This window comes from Enhydra lutris, unplaced genomic scaffold, assembly GCF_002288905.1.
Source record: "Enhydra lutris kenyoni isolate GAN:26980312 unplaced genomic scaffold, ASM228890v2 scaffoldscaffold21, whole genome shotgun sequence".
In the NCBI taxonomy this organism is placed as follows: Eukaryota; Metazoa; Chordata; class Mammalia; order Carnivora; family Mustelidae; genus Enhydra; species Enhydra lutris.
Window position 1 is genome coordinate 63,244,973 of NW_019154105.1, and position 19,859 is coordinate 63,264,831.

General features: G+C 46.2%; 1 protein-coding gene across 1 annotated transcript; it reads right to left on the reverse strand.

Annotated features, from left to right (window-relative positions):
- Window positions 1-946: 946 nt before the first annotated feature.
- Window positions 947-19,804, reverse strand: LOC111148956 (Ly1 antibody reactive). Its single transcript, XM_022505795.1, has 9 exons — window positions 19,653-19,804; window positions 14,110-14,284; window positions 12,767-12,881; window positions 9,495-9,602; window positions 9,279-9,362; window positions 5,752-6,178; window positions 5,368-5,454; window positions 2,802-2,887; window positions 947-2,313 (listed from the first exon to the last, which is right to left on the reverse strand). Exons 2-9 carry the CDS (start codon window positions 14,229-14,231, stop codon window positions 2,179-2,181), a joined length of 1,164 nt encoding a protein of 387 aa, XP_022361503.1. The 5' UTR covers window positions 14,232-14,284; window positions 19,653-19,804; the 3' UTR covers window positions 947-2,178.
- Window positions 19,805-19,859: the final 55 nt, after the last annotated feature.

Genomic DNA, 19,859 nt, shown 5'->3' on the forward strand with positions numbered 1-19,859 from the left:
CAAATCTAGCTTGTCAGTGGCATCATGGAAAACAGCAATGTGCACAGCTGACAAATCCAGGCAGCACCAGAAAGGTGTCCCATACAAAAACCACAGTGTCCAAATGCATCCTGGCAGGTTCAGAGATACCCGAGGGCCAGATGCAGCAGACCAGTGTGGGAATAGGCAGAATATGGCAGAATTCAATGTTACACTCAACTCAGACATGAAGCTATAAAGTCAGTCACAAATACCATTAGATCGGTTTCTACAGTCTCTGGGGCTCCAGTATTGTGTTCGAGTCTAAGGCAGGCAGGCAGCTGCCAAAACCAAAGGGTGGTCTGTGTGCAGGGCCCTCAGGAATGGTCTGTGGATCGTGCTCGTCGCCAGACCCAGAGGCATAACTACACACCTAGGGAGCCCTTCCCACCACCAGCCGCAGCACTGAAGACCCCTATCCATGACACTGACTATCAGAACCCGCAGAGCTGGCCTTGCTTCTTCATCCTCATGGAGCTCAAGGGAACAGGGAGGCCGCTGCCTCCAGCCCCAGCGCCCAGGCACTACGCTAGCGTTGCCAAGCAGCTGTCGGCCCCATGGTTGCTGGGTGTTGCCAGCAAGTTCTAACTCAAGAACCTTGGGTTAACAGACAGGATGACAGAACTGAGGACTCTGCCAGGGTCTAAGTCTAGGTTGTACTTAATTCTGCCCCATTTGCCCAACTCTGCCTTAAATGCATCCTAGTAAAGGGGTACCGGGGTGGCTCAGTCAGTTGAGCATCCAACTCTTGGTTTTCGCTCAGGTCATGATCTCACGGTTGTGAGATGGAGCCTGGCATCTCAGATTCTGCTTAGCGAGGAGTCTGCTGGAGATTCTCTCCCCATTCTCCTCTGCCCCTCCCACCACTCTACCCCCACCCCACACTCGCACTCTAAAGAATAAATTTCTAAAAAATGCATCCTGGTAAAATTGACAAAAAATAAAAACCAGCATAGATCTTGAAATGCTGTGGAGCTTCTCTTGAACATGAAAATGCGGGGGTGGCAAGTAGGTTCTCAGCTCCCACTGTGCACAGGGAGGACAGGGGAGCAGGAAGGCTTCCTGGACTGCACTCAGGAGTCATAGCTGGGCTCTGCTCGTCCCTAAAGTATGTGGTCTGGGTCAAGCCTCACTTTCCCCTTTGCTTTCCAGAATGTCTGAGCCTTCTCGTGGCTGGAAACTCGATACTGAGAATGCTAACAGCAGTGGGTGAGCATCTGCCAGGCTTCAGGCACGGTGCTGTTTGCTTCACATGCGAGTCCATTCACTCACAGCCCAAGAGGAGCCTTCGGCATCCCCACTGTTTAGATGGGAGAAGGGAGGTTCACAAAGGTTAACTATTAAAGGACTAAGCCAGGACCAGACTGTGAGCCCGATTCCAAAGCCTTCATCCCAACACAGTGCCCCTGAATCCCATCATCACAGCGGCATGTCCCCAGATCGGAATGGGACACATTGCTGCTGAATTTGGGGGCGAGTAAGGGACCTGTGGGCAGAGCCTACTCCAATCTCAGCAAGTGGCCAGACACAGCTCTCCTCTGGCACCACACACCGGGACTCAGAATACCTCGTCTGAGAGCATTTCCATCCACTCAGAACCCTGGGACATCAACACAGCTAAGTGATGGGCTCTGTTTCAGGCAAGCGATTTCCCCTAGGTGGTCACAGTCTGTCTCAGGCCAAAGCAGGACAGGGCCACAGTGCAGACGGGCCAGACTGTTACAAACAAACCTCATCTGAAGAGGGGGCCTTCCGGAGAGTCCACGGACTGCCACAGACTGAGGACTCTCGTGACCATTTCACATGTTCTGACAACACAACAAACCCACCAAAACCTCTAATTAAAACTGTATAGAAGTGATGCAGTTAAAACACTTTTTTTGTCTGCTCCAAAGGAGGAATTTTTTTTTTACTTGTAAAATTTTAAAAGTTTTTCACCATAAAAGTATTCCATCAAGTACAACAATTTTCACCACCAGATTTAGAATCTTGGGTAAGAATATATTTTCTCATAAAAGTTCTACCAAAAATAGACTTTATCCTTAACTTAAAAATACAGCTTTGGAAAGCAAAATTAGGAGTTGTTATAATTCATTACGTTTTATAAACAGCAGTGAAAGACATCAACAGAACAGATTCCATTTTTAAATATAAAAATGTTCATTTCAAAAGCTTGACTTTGTCCTTTAGTAACTTAAAGGTAGGGTTCTTGCTGATTTTCTTGTTAAAGATGGTCAGGAGCTCCTCTTCAGACTTGTGATGCTCATTCGTCACTGCGTAATACTGAGCTAAAACCTTCACAAGGAAAAACAATCATCAAATTGGTGATCTTTTTCCTGAAAATTTGCCTGGAATGTTGTTTCTTTAACCCAGAATTAGGACAACAGTAAAAAACAAAAGGAACAGGCATTGGTAGCACAGGTGTGTTCTGTGGAAATTCAGACACCTGTACACATAGGAGCACTCTGCTGGATGGGTATCACACAGAAATGCAGAATTAGATGCAAGAACAGAAGAAACGACTGCTCTGGAATAAGCAGAAGAGAGCAAAACACCAAAAACTGTCATTTTCAAGTTTAATGTGGGCACTGTTCTGGCTAACAAAGTACGATGGGATTTGGCCCAATTCCCTCCCATCAGCCCTGAGGAGCTAGTAAGCAGATTGAAAATCACCAAGATAAAAACAAATGTGTAGTATTTTAGATGGGGGAAAAAACACAAAACATGTACAGCTTTAAGAAGGGGCTCTCCCCAGCTTATATACCTGGGTTCAGGAGCCATACCTTTTTCCTTAGCTTTTTGATGGCTACTTCATTGTCTGGGGCCTGTTTCAGAACTGCTTTAATGGTTCCCTTCCAGTTGAATTTACCTACAATATAAAGAATAATACATAAAACATTTTGTTTTGGTGTACTACCAGAGGGATAAAGAAACTATCTGTGTGACATCTGTTTGCCACCCAGGAAACTAACACACCTGACAGTACCAAGTAGCAGGTGTGCCTGACTTGTCCGAGCACAGGGGTCAACAAGCCCGACTTGCCTCCCAGCATGCACTCACAGAGTGAGTGAACTGCATGTCATGCGGGCACCCTGAGTGCCATCGCCACTGTAAGGATGAAGCAGGACAAGTGGTCCCCGGTTTTGAGACCTCTGATACACTTATAGGGACCAAGACTGTGTGGTATTTGGAGAGGGCACACACACATCAATGAAACAGAATTAAGAACCAGAAGAGAACTACACAAAGACGCCAAGCTGACTTTTGAGAAGGTACAAAAGCAATTCAGTGAGGTGACAGCCTTCTTAATAAATCGCTGGAGCTATTACACAGGGACCTGCAAAAAAAATGAACCTTGCACTCAGTCTCTTCTTTTACTTGAAAATCAACTCCAGCTGGATCACGGGCTGAAGAATAAAATATAAAACTGTAACATTTAGGAAAACGTGGGAAAAAACCTTTGGGATCCCGGGTTAATAAGCAAAGAGTTCTCAGACATGGGACCAAAACATGACCTGTAAAGGGGAAATTACAAATTAGGCTTCATCAAAACTAAAAAGTTTGCTCTATAAAAGATTCTGTTAATGGGGCGCTTGGGTGGCTCTGTCAGTTGAATGTCTGACTCTTGATTTTGGCTCCAGGTTGTGAGATCAAACCTACTGCTGGGCTCTGCATGGACTGTGGAGCCTGCCTGGGATTTTCTCTCTTCCTTGCCCTTTGCCCCTCCCCCTCTGCCACTTGTGTTCTTGCTCCTTCTCTCTTTTTTAAAAAAAAAAAAAAAAGGAAAAAAATTTAGAAAAGATTCTCTTAAGAAAGTAAAGATAAACTATAAGCCGAAGGAAAAAAATAACCCTTACAAACCACACAGCCAACAAGAATTAGTATTTGGGACTGAATATGTAAAGAACTCTCAACTCTTAATAGTAAGAAGGAAAACCAGCTTCACAAGGGGCAGAAGATAGGAACAGATGTTATAATGAAGAGATAACAGATAGCAAACAAGTACACAAAAAGACGTTCAACATCATGAGGGATGAACAAGTTGAAATCAGCCCGAGCTATTACTGCACACTAATCAGAATGGAAAAAGAACTAGTATCACTATCAAACTCTGGCTGGGACCTGGGAGACCCGGGAGAGTCTCACATTGCTGGGTAATACAGAGCAGTGCAGCCACCCTAAAAATTCAGGCAGTTTCTTTAAAAACAATATGCAGGCCCCACACCACACAGCAACTGCACTCCTGGACATTTCTTCCGGAAAAAGTGATGTGTGCTCCACACAAACCAGTGCATAAATGCTGACACAGCTTTGTTCACCTCTAAGAAGTCACTCAGAGCAACCAAAGCCTGGAAACAACCCACGTGTCCTTCAGGAGATGACGGTCAAGCAAACTCGTCCACCCATGCCATGGACTGGGACTTAATCAAAGGACAGGATTACCAATTCGTGCAACCTGGATGTATTTCCAGATAATAAGGCCGAGCGAAAAGAGTTAATCTCAAAAACTGACATACTAAATGATGTCATTTGGGTAATGTTCTGAAAGTACGAAATTACAAAAACAGTGAACAGATTGGTGATTGCTGGGGGCAAGTGGGGCAGGGGAGAAACAGACATGTGACACGGGCCCACAGTGGGGCTCCCTGGGGCACTGGAAACCTTCCCCTCTTGACTGTACTGATGTCAGCATCGATGGAGACACTCAGTTGTGCAGGGTGTGACCCTTGGAGGAAACTGGGAAAAGGATACCTAGGTCTCTTTTACTTCTTACAACTGCATGTGAATCTACTATTGTCTTAAAACAAAACAAAAAAGGAATTTAAAAAAGCCTTACACATTCCAAGTCAGGTGCAGGTGGGTTCCAAACTAAGAGGTCTAACCCAGCTTAGGCAGTTACTGAACCTCCACTAATAAAGCCTTGGATCTCACTGGAGGAGGCAGCGTTTTAGAGCAATAGTGAAGGCCAGGGACTGGGTTCTGACAAGTATACATTCTGGCTGAGGGAGTTCCAAGCAAGGAGACGTGGGGAGCAGCCAGAGATGGGAGGCTGGTGGGCACTTCCAGGAGAGTAAGAGGGGCAGGGTCAAGGGAAGCAGGGAGAAGGGAAAGGAAACACCACCTCAGAAGGCCATGCTGGCTTTACCTTCAGTTCCAAAGATCATGTATTTCAAGTCCAGACAGTTTTACCCTTAAAACTAGAAAGACACTGGACAGTGACCCACAGAGCTCTCACACCCTACCTGAATCTGCTTTCAGTCTTCCATGTGCCTCTGGAGGGGATGACCTGCCTGAAAAAGTCCTTCCCCACCCTGGAAGGCAGACCTCTCCAAATGATGGCAGTCATACCTTTTGTAGGAGCCTCATGGTTTTCTGGTTCTCCGCCCTCAGGAGGTCCTGAGAACTTTCTCTTTTTCTTCTTATAATCTGTGTCATCTAAGTAGCAGGATTGAAAAAAAAAGGTTTGCATTTATAATAGCTGCTACCATTTAACAAAAGGCCAGGCTGCTTACATCCGTCATCTTGCCCACTGCCCAAGCAACCCAGCACCTGTGGGCTTCTCCTTCTCCGCATCATAGGAGCACATGGCAAATCACTTGCCTGGCCAGAGCCCAAAGCTTAAGCCCTTGGCCTTACTTGGTTCAAATGTGAGGTCTAACAGAGTTGACCCAGCCCCAATTCACTGCTTTACAATCTGCTTCACAAAGCCCAGAGCGTACACTTGCCACACACCTTCCAAGTGCTTCTGCTTTCTCTTCCCAGGCCGAGCTTTTGTGGGCTCCTCCTCGGCGTCTCCTGCACAGGCCCCAGCTCCATCCTCTGCCCTGTCAGCAGCCCCCTCTGCCTCGCCCGCCTTTCTCTGGCTTTTCTTCCCTGCAGACCTCAGGGCTTCCCCTCCAGCCGCCTGGGCTGTTTTGTGCTTCTTAGGCTTTTGATTCTTCGAGTTCTCTTGGTGGTTTTCTAATTTTAGTTCTTTCTTCTCCTTTTTCCTATTCTTCTGCCTTTCTTCCTTCCTTTCTCTCTTATTCTTCTTCACCTCTGCTTGCTTTTCAGTGCGGTCATTTGTTTCAGAGGCTGGCACCTTAGCAGAGAGCTCTGCGCGGGGTGGGCTGACCGCCTGGGTGAGGGGCTGCCGGTCTTGACCCTTACCGACTGCTTCCTTATTACGAGGCAAAACCAAGAGACGCATAAATACTCATCCCAGACCGTTCACATCACTGCACATGGCTACTAAGCAAACTGTTCCAAGAAAAATGTCTACTACTTACCATTTTATAACTCTGACGCCCTCCAACCAAGAGCTAAAATGTAGCAGTAAATATTATCCAATGGGGGGGAAAAAACTTCCCCCAGCCCACACTCCACCCTGAATTTAACAAACATTTCGTTCCACTGGAAAACTGATGAATCCTTATGTCACATAAGCTAAACCTTTAATTTTAGTGCACTCTTCACCTTTCTTTCTGATAGAAGGTGAGCACTTGGGTACAGCAGAAACCACGGGATCTGCAGACCTGGATTCAAGCACCAGCTTATTAATTACTAGCCGGGTGACTCAGGGCAAGTTATTTATCTTCTCTGAACCGATTTCCTCACTGACAGAATGAAAGGGTGTAAGATGTACCTTGTACAGCTGATGTATGAATAAAATGGGAAGTGATGTCCTGGGCTTACAGCTCATGGCACTCAGTAAGGAGGAGCAGACTGAGGATGCTCAAAGGAGCCACTGAGCGTACAGGACAGGCTCTGTGAGCTCTGCAGTACTAGACAGGTCTCATGTACTTGTTATTCAGATTGGAGGACGGGCCTCCGGGACACGTGGCTGGAGGGTGAAGCCCGGGGAGCAGGGAAGCAGAGGAAGCAAAAGAGCTACATGCCCCGGAGGAAGATAAATGTCCGGCTGCTGCACTGCCTCATTCAAGCCAGCACGCAGATCCGACTGAGAACAGACTCCAGCAGAATGGGTCCCACTGTCCACTGCCCCACCCCTGAACATCTGCTGGTCTCCATGATAGCCCCTTCACAGGAGATGGCCCCAGAAATGTCCTGAACTGCTCTGGGAACCCTGGACTCCTCACCCAACAAGGGGCGCCATCTTCATTAGGTACCAGCCAGGTGACAGGCCAAGTCACCTCCAGTCTTCCTCCTTTGGGAGCCTGGGTCTCAAGGAGGGAGCTCCTACCCCCCAAAATGAGCCGAAAAAAGGACTGGCTTTGCCTCACGCCTCATTCAGTGCTCAGCCCTGGCTGAGAGCACAGACCTTGGGAGAGGAATGGTAAACTGACCAGCTGCCATTTCCCCAGCAGCTCAGGGAAATCAGCCAGACGGGCAGGAAATGAGCTCAGAAGCAGACTCAGGAGGAAGAAGGGACAAAGTCGCTTCACTCCTGGCCTACGGTTTCATTTTCTATCTTAGTCAGGCACTGTATGACCGCTGAAAGCCACAAACCTGAGCCTGCCTTCTACCCAGTGCAGACCATGTCTCCAGCTGTTGCCTCCCCTCTGCACCCAGAGGGGGAGACAGTCACCCCATCTTGCAGCCACTTAGTAATGAGTGAACAAAGTCATTCCCCATCTTCTTTCTACTTCATTCCAGACTCTCTCTAAATGCAGTCTCTTCAGTGACACCTTCGTTGACCCTTTTTCCAAACAGAGCCCCTCCCACTCTGCACCCCTCCTCCTGCCTTCCATTTCTTCCTTGTACCTCCCACGCCCTGTCGTGGTGTTCTGGCCTAGACCCCCGTACATAGTAATCTGTTCCACATTGGAACAAAGCTCTCTGAGGGCAGGACATTGTCCTGATTACAGCTGCCTGCACGGGGACCAGGCCTGCTCTGCTAGGGCAGAGGAAGCATCCCAGCAGACGAGGACATAGGGCCTCTGGCTGGCTGGATCAACACCAGAGGCAAAGCAGCAACAAGCCATGTCTTACAGAGCTCAGTTTCCATGAGCTGCGTACTGATTATTAATTTACTTCTTAATATGTTCAGTTTCAAAAGGGCAATCAGAAAAGACATTTTTCCTAAACTCTGCAGCGACCTAAGTGATTCCAAATCTTTGATTCTTACTTAAAAATCATGGAAATAACCTTTACAAAGACGGTGCCTCAGAAATGCTAATTAAATGACTGGTGACAGCGCCCACTTCGGCAGCACACGTACCACAACTGGGATAATGCAGAGACTAGCACAGCCCCGTGCAAGATGGCACACGTGTGACTGGTTCTAAGACTCCAAAGGCCCAATTTGTATGTTCTGAAAGAGTCAAATGCCAGGACAGTTTCATCGTTGTCCCGAGGTCCTGCCCAAACTACTCTACATAAGTCCGTCTACTCCTGGCAACGTGAACAGAATAAAACACGGTCAGTAAAGCTCACTGCTGTTTTTCAAACTACTAATGATGTAAGTCTCCAAATGGGATATAAGCTCCAAGTCGGAACAAAGTGCAGGTGAATTAGTGGGGAAAAAATTTTAAATGAACAATGTCACCAGTAAGATGGCCACAGGATATCAAACCAAGACTCTCTGCACAGAGTCCACATCTAGGGGTCTCTCAGATCGAACGTGCTAGGAGGCTAACTGAGTTACTGCAGGCAGGTGCCCACTCTGCAGGGGAAGGAGACAGAAGCTCAGCAGATGCCCACGCCACACCAGCACCTGCAAAAAGGGGTGCTTCCATAGCCTCAGCTGCTTTAATCCATGTACGGGGCCTTCTGGGAACCCCTCCCCTACAAGAACCCCTGGTCACGCCCATGTCCTCACTGTTTATTCTCTTCATGGCACCGTCGCCACCTGACATATTACACATTTTTGTTCAGGGCCTGCCACAGATTAGGCGCTCACCAAGTACTGAATAAAGACATGAACAAGACTATCCACTTTTCTTTAAAACAAGGAAACTGAGGCTCAGAGAGGTTAAATAAAGTGCCCAAAATCAAACATTTGGCCAACAGCACGGCAGGGATTCAAACCAGGTCTGTCAGACACCCAAAGCTCCTGCTCTTTCCAGTGCATCCCAATGCCTGATTTCTAAGGAAATGTTAGCTGCTACCATTATCAAACATCGAGATTAAATACCTTTCTCTGCACAATAAGGAAATCTTCTCTGCAGTGCATTCAGTATATTCTTTCCCATAAATGAAGGCACAAAGAGGCTCTCTGAAAAAGAAGGCTGTCTTGACCTCCAAAAATAAGACATTCCCATTTCATTATTACTAATCACTTTTGCCACACTGGAAATCTAAAATTAGATCTGACTTACATTGCTGGAAGCTTCAGAAAAGATATTCCACACCTGTTCCAGAATAGATTCATTATGAACTTTTAAACTGTTCTTCATCCAATTCTATAAGGAACAAAAAGAAGAAGAAGAAAAAAAAAAAAGAACCACTTGTTCCATTTTGACAGGTACATGCATGCTCAGTTACCAGTGGGCCACACATCCCCTCCACTCAGGGAAGACACAGCAAATCCATACCTGAAATTTTGCCTTTTTCCTGGGAACGTTGTCAAAACCACTAATTTGCTCTAAAAGTTCTCTCACTTTGGGGCTGACATTGGGTCTTTTTATTAATTCATTAATTTTCTACAAAAAAGGAAGATAAAGCAAAAGTAATAAACAACTGGCACAGGAGTTTCATGAAAGCCAAATTAAGTATCCTTTCCCATGGCTAGAGGTTTCTCATCCCAAGGCTAGATTTTATTTTCATGTCTATGCTTATAAATTCACCACAGTACTAAAAGTCCTAACCGGAGCAATTAGGCAAGAAAAAGAAATAAAAGCATCCAAATTAGAAAGAAGTAAAATCAATTCTTCATAAATGATTTGTCTTACGTGCAGAATGCCCTAAAGATTCTATAAAAAAAAAAAAAAATCCCATTAGAACCAATAAATTCAGCAGTCACAGGATGCAAAATCCACACTTGAAAATTAAGTTCTAGATTTCTAGATACTAACAGACACTCTGAGAATGAAATCAAGAAATTAAGTCCATTTACAACAGCAACAAAAAGAATGAAATAAACTTAATCATTAAGGAGGGGAAAGACTTATATGCTGAAAACTATGAACATCATTGAAAGAATCTAAATAAGACACAAACAGGGGTTCCTGGCTGGCTCAGTAGGAGGAGCATGTTACTCTTGATCTCAGGGTTGTGAGTTCAAGCCCCATGCTGGATGTACAGATTTCTTAAAAAATAAAACTTAAAAAAATGATTTGAAAAAGAAAAAAGTCACAAATAAATGGAAAGACATTGTGTTGCGGGTTGAAAGACTTAATATTAAGATGGCATTACCAACCAAAGTGAGGTATAGGTTCAGATGCAAGCCTATGAAAATCCAATTGACATTTGTGGGTTTTTTTTTTTTTTGCGAAAATAGAAAACTCCACCCTAAAATGCACATGGAATCTGAAGGGACACCAAATAGCTACAATAGTCTTGAAAAAGAAAAAGCTGGAGGTCTCATGCTTTCTGATTTCCAAGCCCATCATAAAGCTAGAGTAATCACAAATGCATGGCACTGGCATAAGAATGGCCACGTCAACAAGAGCCAAAGGGCTAATAATGTACGAAGTCCCTAGAGTAGTCAGATTCAGAGAGAGAGAAAGCAGAATGGTAGGTGTCAGGGGCTGGGGGAGGAGGGAACATGAAGAGTTAGTGTTTGACAGGACCAGAGTTTCAGTTTGGGAAGATGAAAACATTCTAGAGATGGACGGTGGTGCTGGTTGCATAGCAGTGTGAAATGTACTTAATTGTGTACTTAAAAATGGTTAAAGTGGTCAATGCTAGGTCTTATGTAACTTATAATTTTCTAAAGAAACTTGGAAAAAAAAAAAGCCAAAAGTGATCCAAAGACTAAGACAAAAATGGCTATTACAGACTAGGAAATTACCTGAGGACCAAGACAACAAGCGATTGTCTAGATCTAATAAATCTGAAATGGCAAGAAAAGAACAGGGATGAAAATTAAATAAGTGAAAAATGCTTATGGCAATCTGAGTGAAGGCAGAGGAAAAAGATAGCTATTCAAATGAGAGCAATGATAGCACACAAGAAAGATGGTCACTCATATGAGCCAACAGGACAAATCAACATAGCATAATGCAGGATAATGTCCTTGCATTAGGAAAGAAAGCTACATATAAACACACCAGAAAAAATGGGTACAGGAGACTCAGAGGAGGCTGAGACAAAGATTTTCTAGGCCCTCAGGCAGAAAAACCAATCAAGACAATGACACAAGGCGGCATAGGAAGAAGTCAAGCTGGCTGGGCACTGGCCACGTAGTGTCACAAGAGAACAGGGCACTGGGGACAAAGCTCGGAGGAAAACACTGTGACCCCAGCAAGCAGGCGCTCTCTCCCTGAGCCATCTATCCACTCTGTGTGTGAGCACAGAGAACTCTAGAAGGATGCTCCAAGAACGTTAATACTGACAGGATTCCAAAATTCTGTCTTTAAAACTGAAGGGGTTTAAGGATTTTTAAAAAAGTACAACCCCCCACCCCGCCCTGAGTCCAGCTGTCAGAGAGGTCACAGCCAGCTCATTCATTCTCCCAGTACACGCATCCATCTGTTCACACAGCCAGCTAGGGGCTCAGGGAGGAATCCGATGACTGGTGGGCAGGTGGACCAGGACGGAAGCTGGCAGACAGCTCTTGATCTAGAATCCAGTGACAGTGCTACTGAAGTCTGACAGTTTACAGTAGGCCCAGCAAACCTTTTCTGTGAAGGGCCAGGTAGTCAAGATGTTAGGCTTTGAGGACCACCTGGTTTCTGTCCCAACTACTCAGCGCTGCCCTGGTAGCTCTAGGTAACAACAGACAACATGTAAACCAGCGGGCTGCAGGCTGCAGACCCTGCCTTCAGAAGATTTCCTTCAAGACACAAAGGAACTCCTCCACCCAGGTACCGCAAGCTCGGGGCCTAGAATGTCTTTTTTGTTTCTTGAGGGGGAATCAAGATTCAGTATGAGCCCAAAAGTGAGCCTGATGGTCTCCGGCCTAAATATCTTTGTTAAAAAAAGGAGTTTCACTGGCTTCTGCAGTGGGCACCGAGTTAGTCCTTTGTGAATGGATTTTCCCTCCCAGAAGTCTGAAAACTCACATTTAAACTCTAACACCAAAGGGAGTTAACTACTATTTATTTGGTTTCTAGGAGAACAGAGAATTTCCATAAAGACGGCATTTATCTTTTCTTTCTCCTACCTTCTATTCTGAATCCTTCCTGCTATCCATTCTGTAAACGGGGGGTACCATTCTGGAAGCTGTACCTCTCGGTGAATTAGGGATTTTGCTGCATTTGCCATTTTTACTGTGCATGTTTCCATTTTATTTAAATGGAAAATTCCTTGTATTTATGAAAATATCTTTATTTTGCTCGATTCTGGTGACTGATAGATATGGCAGATTACTACATGGTTTGAGTGATAAGAGCTGAATTATCACCAGAAGCAGATAAAGATTAGAAAGCATCCATTCAGTCTCATAGCCGAGGGAAAAATAGTGAGAATTTTAAAACCCTTTTTTGCAAGAAGTCTGCAAAACATGGGACTAAAGACAAATTACACTGCAACTGTATTAACAGAAAAATAAGAACTCCTTGTCATGATTTAGTTATTCAACCTCAACCTGTCCCAAGACAATGTTTCTGCATCTTGCCTGTATATATGATGCACTTGTTCTTAGGCTTCCAGAGAAAACGGAAGATGTCAGAAGAAGCTACCTGATGAATTAGAAAGACCTTACCTGAATCCACGCCTGCTGTTTAATATCGCCTTTGTGGGTTTTACCTTCATAACCTTTGCCACCATACTTCTGTTCTTCACTGATGCACTTCACATGGTTTTTGTAGTCATCGCCCCTTCAAAGTGATAGAAAGTTCTGCCTTCAGATGGATTCTCCAACTGGAGGCTCTGATGCTCGCAGCTGCTCAGACCTCCTGCACTCCACAGTTCTCCTATGCTTATCACCTCCTTCCTCCAGATTGTTCAGTATAAAGCCCACCCCCAAACTTCCTACCCATTTTTATACAGATGTCTCCCACTGACAGGGAGTACTTTTTTTTTTTTTTTTTTGGTCATAGTATGTATATAGTAGGTCAGCACTAATTCATTATAGAGTAAGTTAAAAGTTGGAGTAAAATAGTGGAATCTTATCACTAAAAAGTTCTAGATCTGCGAGTCTTGGCAAACAAGGAGACTTGATTCTGTCTCCTACAATCATTTTGAAGCTCTGCAGGATCCTTGGGGAAATGTCTGGGACCAGGTTGGGGGCAAGGTCCCCCAATGAGAAACAACCCAATTTTCACCTGCTTTATAGATCAGGCTTCCTCCCAGCATTAGTTATGAACAAAGTCTTTAGCAGTTTCCAAAAACTACTTTTAAAAAAATCACTGCTCTAAAATGAAAGTAAAATGGATTTTTAGCAGATGGCTTCCAAACGCCACAGAGGACACTGAGGCCGACGCACCAAAAGCCGCCTTTGCACTTAAACTGTGTGAAGCTCAAGGGGACTCAGCAGAAGACTGAGGTGAGCCATCTGCAAATAATGACCCACCTCAGGAAAGAGTAGGTAAGCAAGTCAGAGGTCTGTCCTGTGCCCACCCCCAGTCCTCACCTTTCCCAAGACCCCTCACAGTGGAAGTACCTGACACACTAGGGGGCCAGGAGCTCACCTCTACCATCACCCGTGAACTTCTGGGGGAGCCCAGTCTTCCCCCAGCCCCCACTGTGAATGAGTCAACTCTTTTTCTGGTTTATAAGTCCCACTCCTCAGTGTGACCAGCGCACTGTGCTCCTGAAGCCTTACTTTTCACCTCTCAGGGTCTCCTAACGGTGGCAAGGAGGTGTCGCTGAGTGCCACCGATGGACCAAATCCTCCAAACATCCTCATCTTCCCCCCTCCCCCTTGTCTTCTCTTTGGACTGTCCTTAGAAAACAAGCCATAAAACACTTTTTTTCACTTAATTTCTTTCCTCAAACTTACCTCTATTTTTTTTTTTTTTTTTTTTCTTAAGGCTTCATGGGGTCAGGGCTTCTAAAACTGGTCTGGACCTTTAATATGATCTTCAAGAATTGTGTAGAACTTACCAGAAATCTTTACCGCAGTCAATGCAAGATAGGCATTCACAATTTCTGCAAATAGCCACATGCTTTTCTACTTGTACTTTCTTCACTGATTCACCACATGCATTGCACGTAAAAAATACCATTTTTAGCTAAATGGTTATGTATTCTCTATACAAGCTAGGTTTGAAGTCTCGTCCTAAAAGAAAATTAAAAGAAAGGAAAAAATAAATATCACTGTAATATGAAACTTCTGTTCCCAATAAAGAATCATACAGCTCACTTTTCAACCATAATTTCACATGAAAATAGCTACAAAGAACAGAATCCAAGTTGATTAGCGAACTACATAAAACTCTACCAGCATGTAAGTAAAGTTATAACTAACAGTGAGGGTGGTTGACATTTGTTAAGCATGCTCACCATGTGAGGGCCTGTTCTAAGAGTTTTATACATATTAACCTATTTAATCCTCACAGCAACCTTGGAGGGAAGGACTGTTAACTGTGTACAATTTACATGGCGAATGGAAACAGAGAGATTAAGTTACTTCTCCAAGGTCACAAAGTAGCAGACCCAGGATTTAATTTTGGTAGGCTGGCTCCAGGGAAGAAGTTTTAGGGACATTAAGCAAAATGTCTTACATTTTCTAATGGAAAGCTTGCTTGCCCCCCCCCCCCATGCCTTTAGATGTGAATTGCCAAATTATTTCAGAACATAGTGAGAGGGGAATTCAGGAGGGATTAGAAAATGAAGAGGTGTAAACATTTCTTAAAACACAGAAAACATTCATATAGGCGTGACTACATACCCACAGGTGTTAGCTCTGAGGATATGCCCTCAGATTTAGTGCACAGGGAGTAGGTGAGGGAGAGGCCTCCTTCATGTGGCTTCTTACTGGATCAGTAAAGAAGTGGAACCATGTATCAAGGTGTCGTCCCAGCTGCTGGGCACTGAATTACAGACCCAGGGGTCCCAAGCACTGCCCCAAGATTTAGTATGTCTGTGGCAAATACATAACTACCATTTACAGATTTCACGCAGACACGACCGTGCTCAACAAAACAAATTCATCCAAAAGTGTTACAGGAGTCACAGTAACTTTCCATGGCTACATAGTTTTTTAATCACTACATCCTCAAAGAATATTGTAATTTTGCATTATAAATTTCACAGCAAAAATACTGACAACTGTTTAACCCAGCATATTCTTCCTCTTTATAAAGGCAAGGGTAAGGGTCAAGTAAACTGGTGCACTCTGATTCACACAAAAATCCTTCACAGATGAGCAATGGGGTTCACAAGAGAATTTCCATGCATGAAATCACCCTCTCTTCCACTCCCATGTTCTCGGTCACTGTCAGGTCACATATAAGGAAGTTTCAGGGCTGTTCCCTTCCATTCAGCCTTGAATGGAAATGTACATCCTGGCTGCAACCCCAGGGTTTACGAAGACCCAGCCGATGCCCGTGGAAGCCTCTTGCCCGTCGGACATCAGCTTGCCTAATACACTACACGCAAAGGCAGGTCCCCGGCTCTGGGTTCCCCTGCGCAGCTTGCCAACAGTGTGGCCTGGCAAGGGAGGGACTGTGGTCAGCCACAGCCTCGCACCCAATCCAGATGGAAGCAAACCTGATTGTTCTTGGATGTGAGGCAACCATGACCATCTTCTCATCTGGTTATCGTAAAGACGTGCCAACCAGTCACAAGTCCTAGGGAGCTGCCATCAAGTGGACTGGGACCCTGCTCCCCCCGACCCTGGCATTCTGTAGATAGCAGATGGATGCTCAATGGCAGGCAATGAGATCATCGGCTGCTTGGCCTCACAAGGGGAAAACAAAGGCCAGAACAAGAACCAACATGTTATTCAATAGTCTGTGGAGGCACTTTTGTGTAAGGACCAGTGCAAATCGTTAGTCACCAAGAAATGGATGGCCTTTGTGACCACACGGTATAAGCAGCTACGTCCAGCCAAATTATCTGATGAAAATTTTAAAAATACTTTCATTATGAAATCCAACAATGAAAAATACCCCCTCAAACTTAAGCTATGGCCTAGAGCTTTCTGACTTTCACTGCAGAGGTCCATTCTGTTTCTCAATCGAGGGGATGAGGGGAGGGGAAAAGGTTTCAGCAAGCTTTGAGATCCAACTGAAAGACACAGCCTGTCACTGAAGGTCAGGAATTAAAGGCCCAGGGAGGTTAGCTGGAAACAAAATGTATCAACTGAAAGAAGCCAGTGATGTTGACAAAAAAGATGCTCGGAATATCTGTGCAAAACACATTATCTCTCTAGGGATTAGCCACACACCGAGTAAACATCAGTTCAGAAGAGGATTAGAATTTGGTCATGTGTCCCATTGGAAAACTACCCCTTCCACCCTTTTCATTTGGTCTTTTGTGGCAAATGTTCACATCTAGAATTTGGGGGGGGGGGGCCGGCTGCCAAGCAGAATGGGTAGCTTGCAGGGAAAGTCACAGCTCAGTCTCTCAGTGCCTCAGATCTCCAGAGCCACCCGTGCATTTTTACACTTGCTCTCAAACGGGGACGGTGTGGCCACCCACTTGTTAATGAGATAAGGTTTGTAAGGAGCTTACCCCTCCCTTTTAGAGCTCTGAGGACACCTCAGCATTAGCCGAGAGTCACCTTGATCAAGCCTCAGATCTGAACACCTTTCCTGTATGCAGCAAACACCAAACACCTGTGCGGGGGGGGGGGGGCGCACCACACAGTGGGCCAAGTGGCCCAAGTCTTAGAGCAGGCTTAACAAAGGCAGAAGCATAAATGCTACACGCTTACAAAAAGGCGCCTTCTGAAAAGTCAGTCCCTCTAATGGAAGGTAGCAAGCACTGCCTAGAACAAAAAAAGCTTACTCAGATTTCACAAAAGTAAGTAAACGTGAAAGAACTTCTAATAAACTTTCAAGTGGATATTTTTGGTAAATTTGTGACATTTACACTTCAGACATTTGGAAAGCTGGAAACAAGCTGCATTAAGACTTCTAGGACACTCTCTCCACAGGGCTTAGATATTATGTATTTCAACCTGTAGTCCCAAGTGTAAAGACACAATGGCATTTTTTATGGGGTTGAGCCTAAATAAGGATCCCCATTTTCGTTCCCTGGCTCCCCAACTCTCTGTGCACAAGGCCAGGTCCCAATACAGCCACAGACATTCTGTGTGCTCTTCCTTCTAGAGATGTGGACACATGAAAAGAGAAAGCAAGTGTTTGTGGACTGGTCAAGAGCATACTCGGGTTCTCACCCCCCGTAAGTCACTGTAATTCATTTTCGCAGACCTTTGGTCAATGCCCAGGGTGCACTGGGATCCAGATACACCTGGGAGCCTTCCCCAAAGGAGACCAGTCACACTGTGTGAGCTTCCGGGTCTCTAGTCATCTGTTTGGTCAACTTACTGAGCTCTCAGCAGAGGCCATAACCCAAGAAAAAGATGAATTACAGAATACAATCATCAGCTCTCCATAAAGCCATTTCACACTAACAATCACAACTGCACCCAACACCTCCAGAACAGGTGTGATCATGCCACCACCCCGGCATCTGTAAGAGAAAACGGAGGCTCAGAGAGGTTAAGTCATTAGGCTGGAGACACAGGGAATGGCACAGTTGGCCTGTGACAAGCCCAAGCTTCTGCCCTGCCTTGTCATCTTGACTTGCCATGTTTGTGGCCATTTGCTTGGCCATTATTCAGCATGTGGGACCCTGAGACCCTCATCCCAAAAGAAAAACAAGAATAAGAACAACAACAACAAGGCTCTACAGTGACCTTCCATTTTACACTGTAAGGATTCTGAAGGTCCCCACACACTGAGCAAGGATACCACCCATGTCACAGCTGAAGATATCAGGTGATGGAAAATGAGGCTGAATTGAGGGCAACAGATGGCAACAACAGGGGCTGGGAACTTGTGAGGGACGTGGGGCACCTCAGACTCCTCTTATCAGGGTGGTGGCCCAGTTCTGTTCAATGTTCTGGTGACTTAGGGCCAGAGATCTGAGAGGGAGCCTGCATCTGCCAATGAAAAATGACCTCAAGCTACCTTAACTTTCCAGATTCTGTTCACCTATAAAATGGGTCTAATACCTATCTTAGAGCACTGCGTGGAAAATAAGAGATAGGAAAGATTCATCCTTATCCAATGGTAGCATTTCTCATGACCTATTAATTTCCCTATCAATGCTATTGCATCTGATTCCCTGCTAAACCCATGTCTCTTTAAACATGACTAGCTTCATAAAATCACTCATCTCCTCTGGGTCCCGTCCCATGGGGACCTACTCTGCCACCCTGTTCCCCGATACAAAGAATTCAAGTTTAGTTCTAGAATGGGGATTTCGAGTTCTCTTTAAACCTTCCTGCCTCTACATTTTTATATTGTTTATTTTTACAAAAAACTACAGTCACTACTCTTAAAACATTCTCTCACAGACATGTATGCAGAGACCCAGACCCCATGACCACTGCCAAAACAGCCCACCTCGGAGGCCAGGCTGGCAATGTCAGCACAATCCCCAGTGAGCCCTGTGACCTCCAACAAGCCACTGTCCCCTCTGAAATTCTCCCATCTATGAAACAAGGGATCAGGAGTCCCTTCCAGGGGTAGAATTCCAAGAAACCAAGAGTATGGGACAAGGGAAGGACAGAAGAGTACACACTGTCCACCATCTTGCCCAAGCCCCTGTGGGGGGTGAGGATGTTCTCCACGTGTGCTCACCCTGTGAGGCTGGCACCTCTAACTCCACTCAACACATAAGCACAGGGAGGCGGGCCAAAGTTGAGCCTTGTCTCTCCACCTCCCCATAGCACTGCATCACCAGCATTCCTTCGTGGGTGTTAGCAGCTGTGGAGTCTGCCACGTGTCAGACACTATGCTGGGCACTGAGGGCCTGGGGGTTGCTGTGTGGGTCCCAAGCGAGCTCTCTGCAGGGAAGTCAGCCTTGCAAGTACACCCCGCCTGTCTCCCCAGAGGCAGGTGCTGCAGAAAATCCAGACCTTCACCGGTCCAGGTGCCAAGCCCTGTCCTAGGTGATTAATACATTTCTGCTCATGTACTCCTTGCAGCACTACTCTGAGTTAGGTTCTATAGGATTTCCTTTTGAGAGACCAAGGCACAGAGGCACAAAAACGAGTAACTTGCAGAAAGTCACACAGCCAGTCAGCGGCAAACCTGGACTTCCAGGCAGTTATATACAGCGGCCCTAAGTCGGTGGTCTCCAGCACTGAGCCCTAAAGCCTCCTCCTTAGGGACAGAGCTCCCCAGGCCTCAGGGGAGACGAGAGCCTTGCCCCCGACCCCCGGTCACCCTGGACAGAAGGGGTTCCCGACACGAGGGCCTTTCCGCCTGAAAACCCGGACGAATCGGTCATTCTAAGTCCAGGGGTCCCTCCATTGCCCCAGAGCACGAGCGGGATCTGAATGCGCTGCCTCCTCCTTCCGTGGGGAAGTCCGAGGAGGGGCTCTAATGGGGGAAACGCAGGCAGCGGCCACACCGCCCGCCCCGGAGCCCCAGCGTCCCGGGTCAGACCTCTGGGCCGCCGCCCCTCACCTCTCAGCCAGCGCCCGCCAACGGTTTCAACCGGCCGTAAAGAGCACGTGGAAACGCCGCCGCCGGTGCAGCGCCGCAGCCACCTCCCTCCAGAAAGCCCCAGCGCAGAACCCGCTTCGGGGCCGCCCCCCGCGCCTGCGCGCCGCGGCCACCTCCCGGCGGAAGTGACGGCCCCGGAAGCCGGAGGCGGATCCGGCCTGCCGAGGG

What these genes read in the sequence shown, in the direction of transcription:
- LOC111148956 (XM_022505795.1), bottom strand. Translation starts at nt 14,231, where the DNA reads ATGGTATTTTTTACGTGCAATGCATGTGGTGAATCAGTGAAGAAAGTA. An exon ending in GGAAAAAGGCAAAATTTCAG is followed by an intron (nt 9,363 to 9,494) that starts GTATGGATTTGC and finishes TGTTCCTTATAG; the next exon opens with AATTGGATGAAGAACAGTTT. An exon ending in AAAGCAGAAGCACTTGGAAG is followed by an intron (nt 5,455 to 5,751) that starts GTGTGTGGCAAG and finishes CCTGCTACTTAG; the next exon opens with ATGACACAGATTATAAGAAG.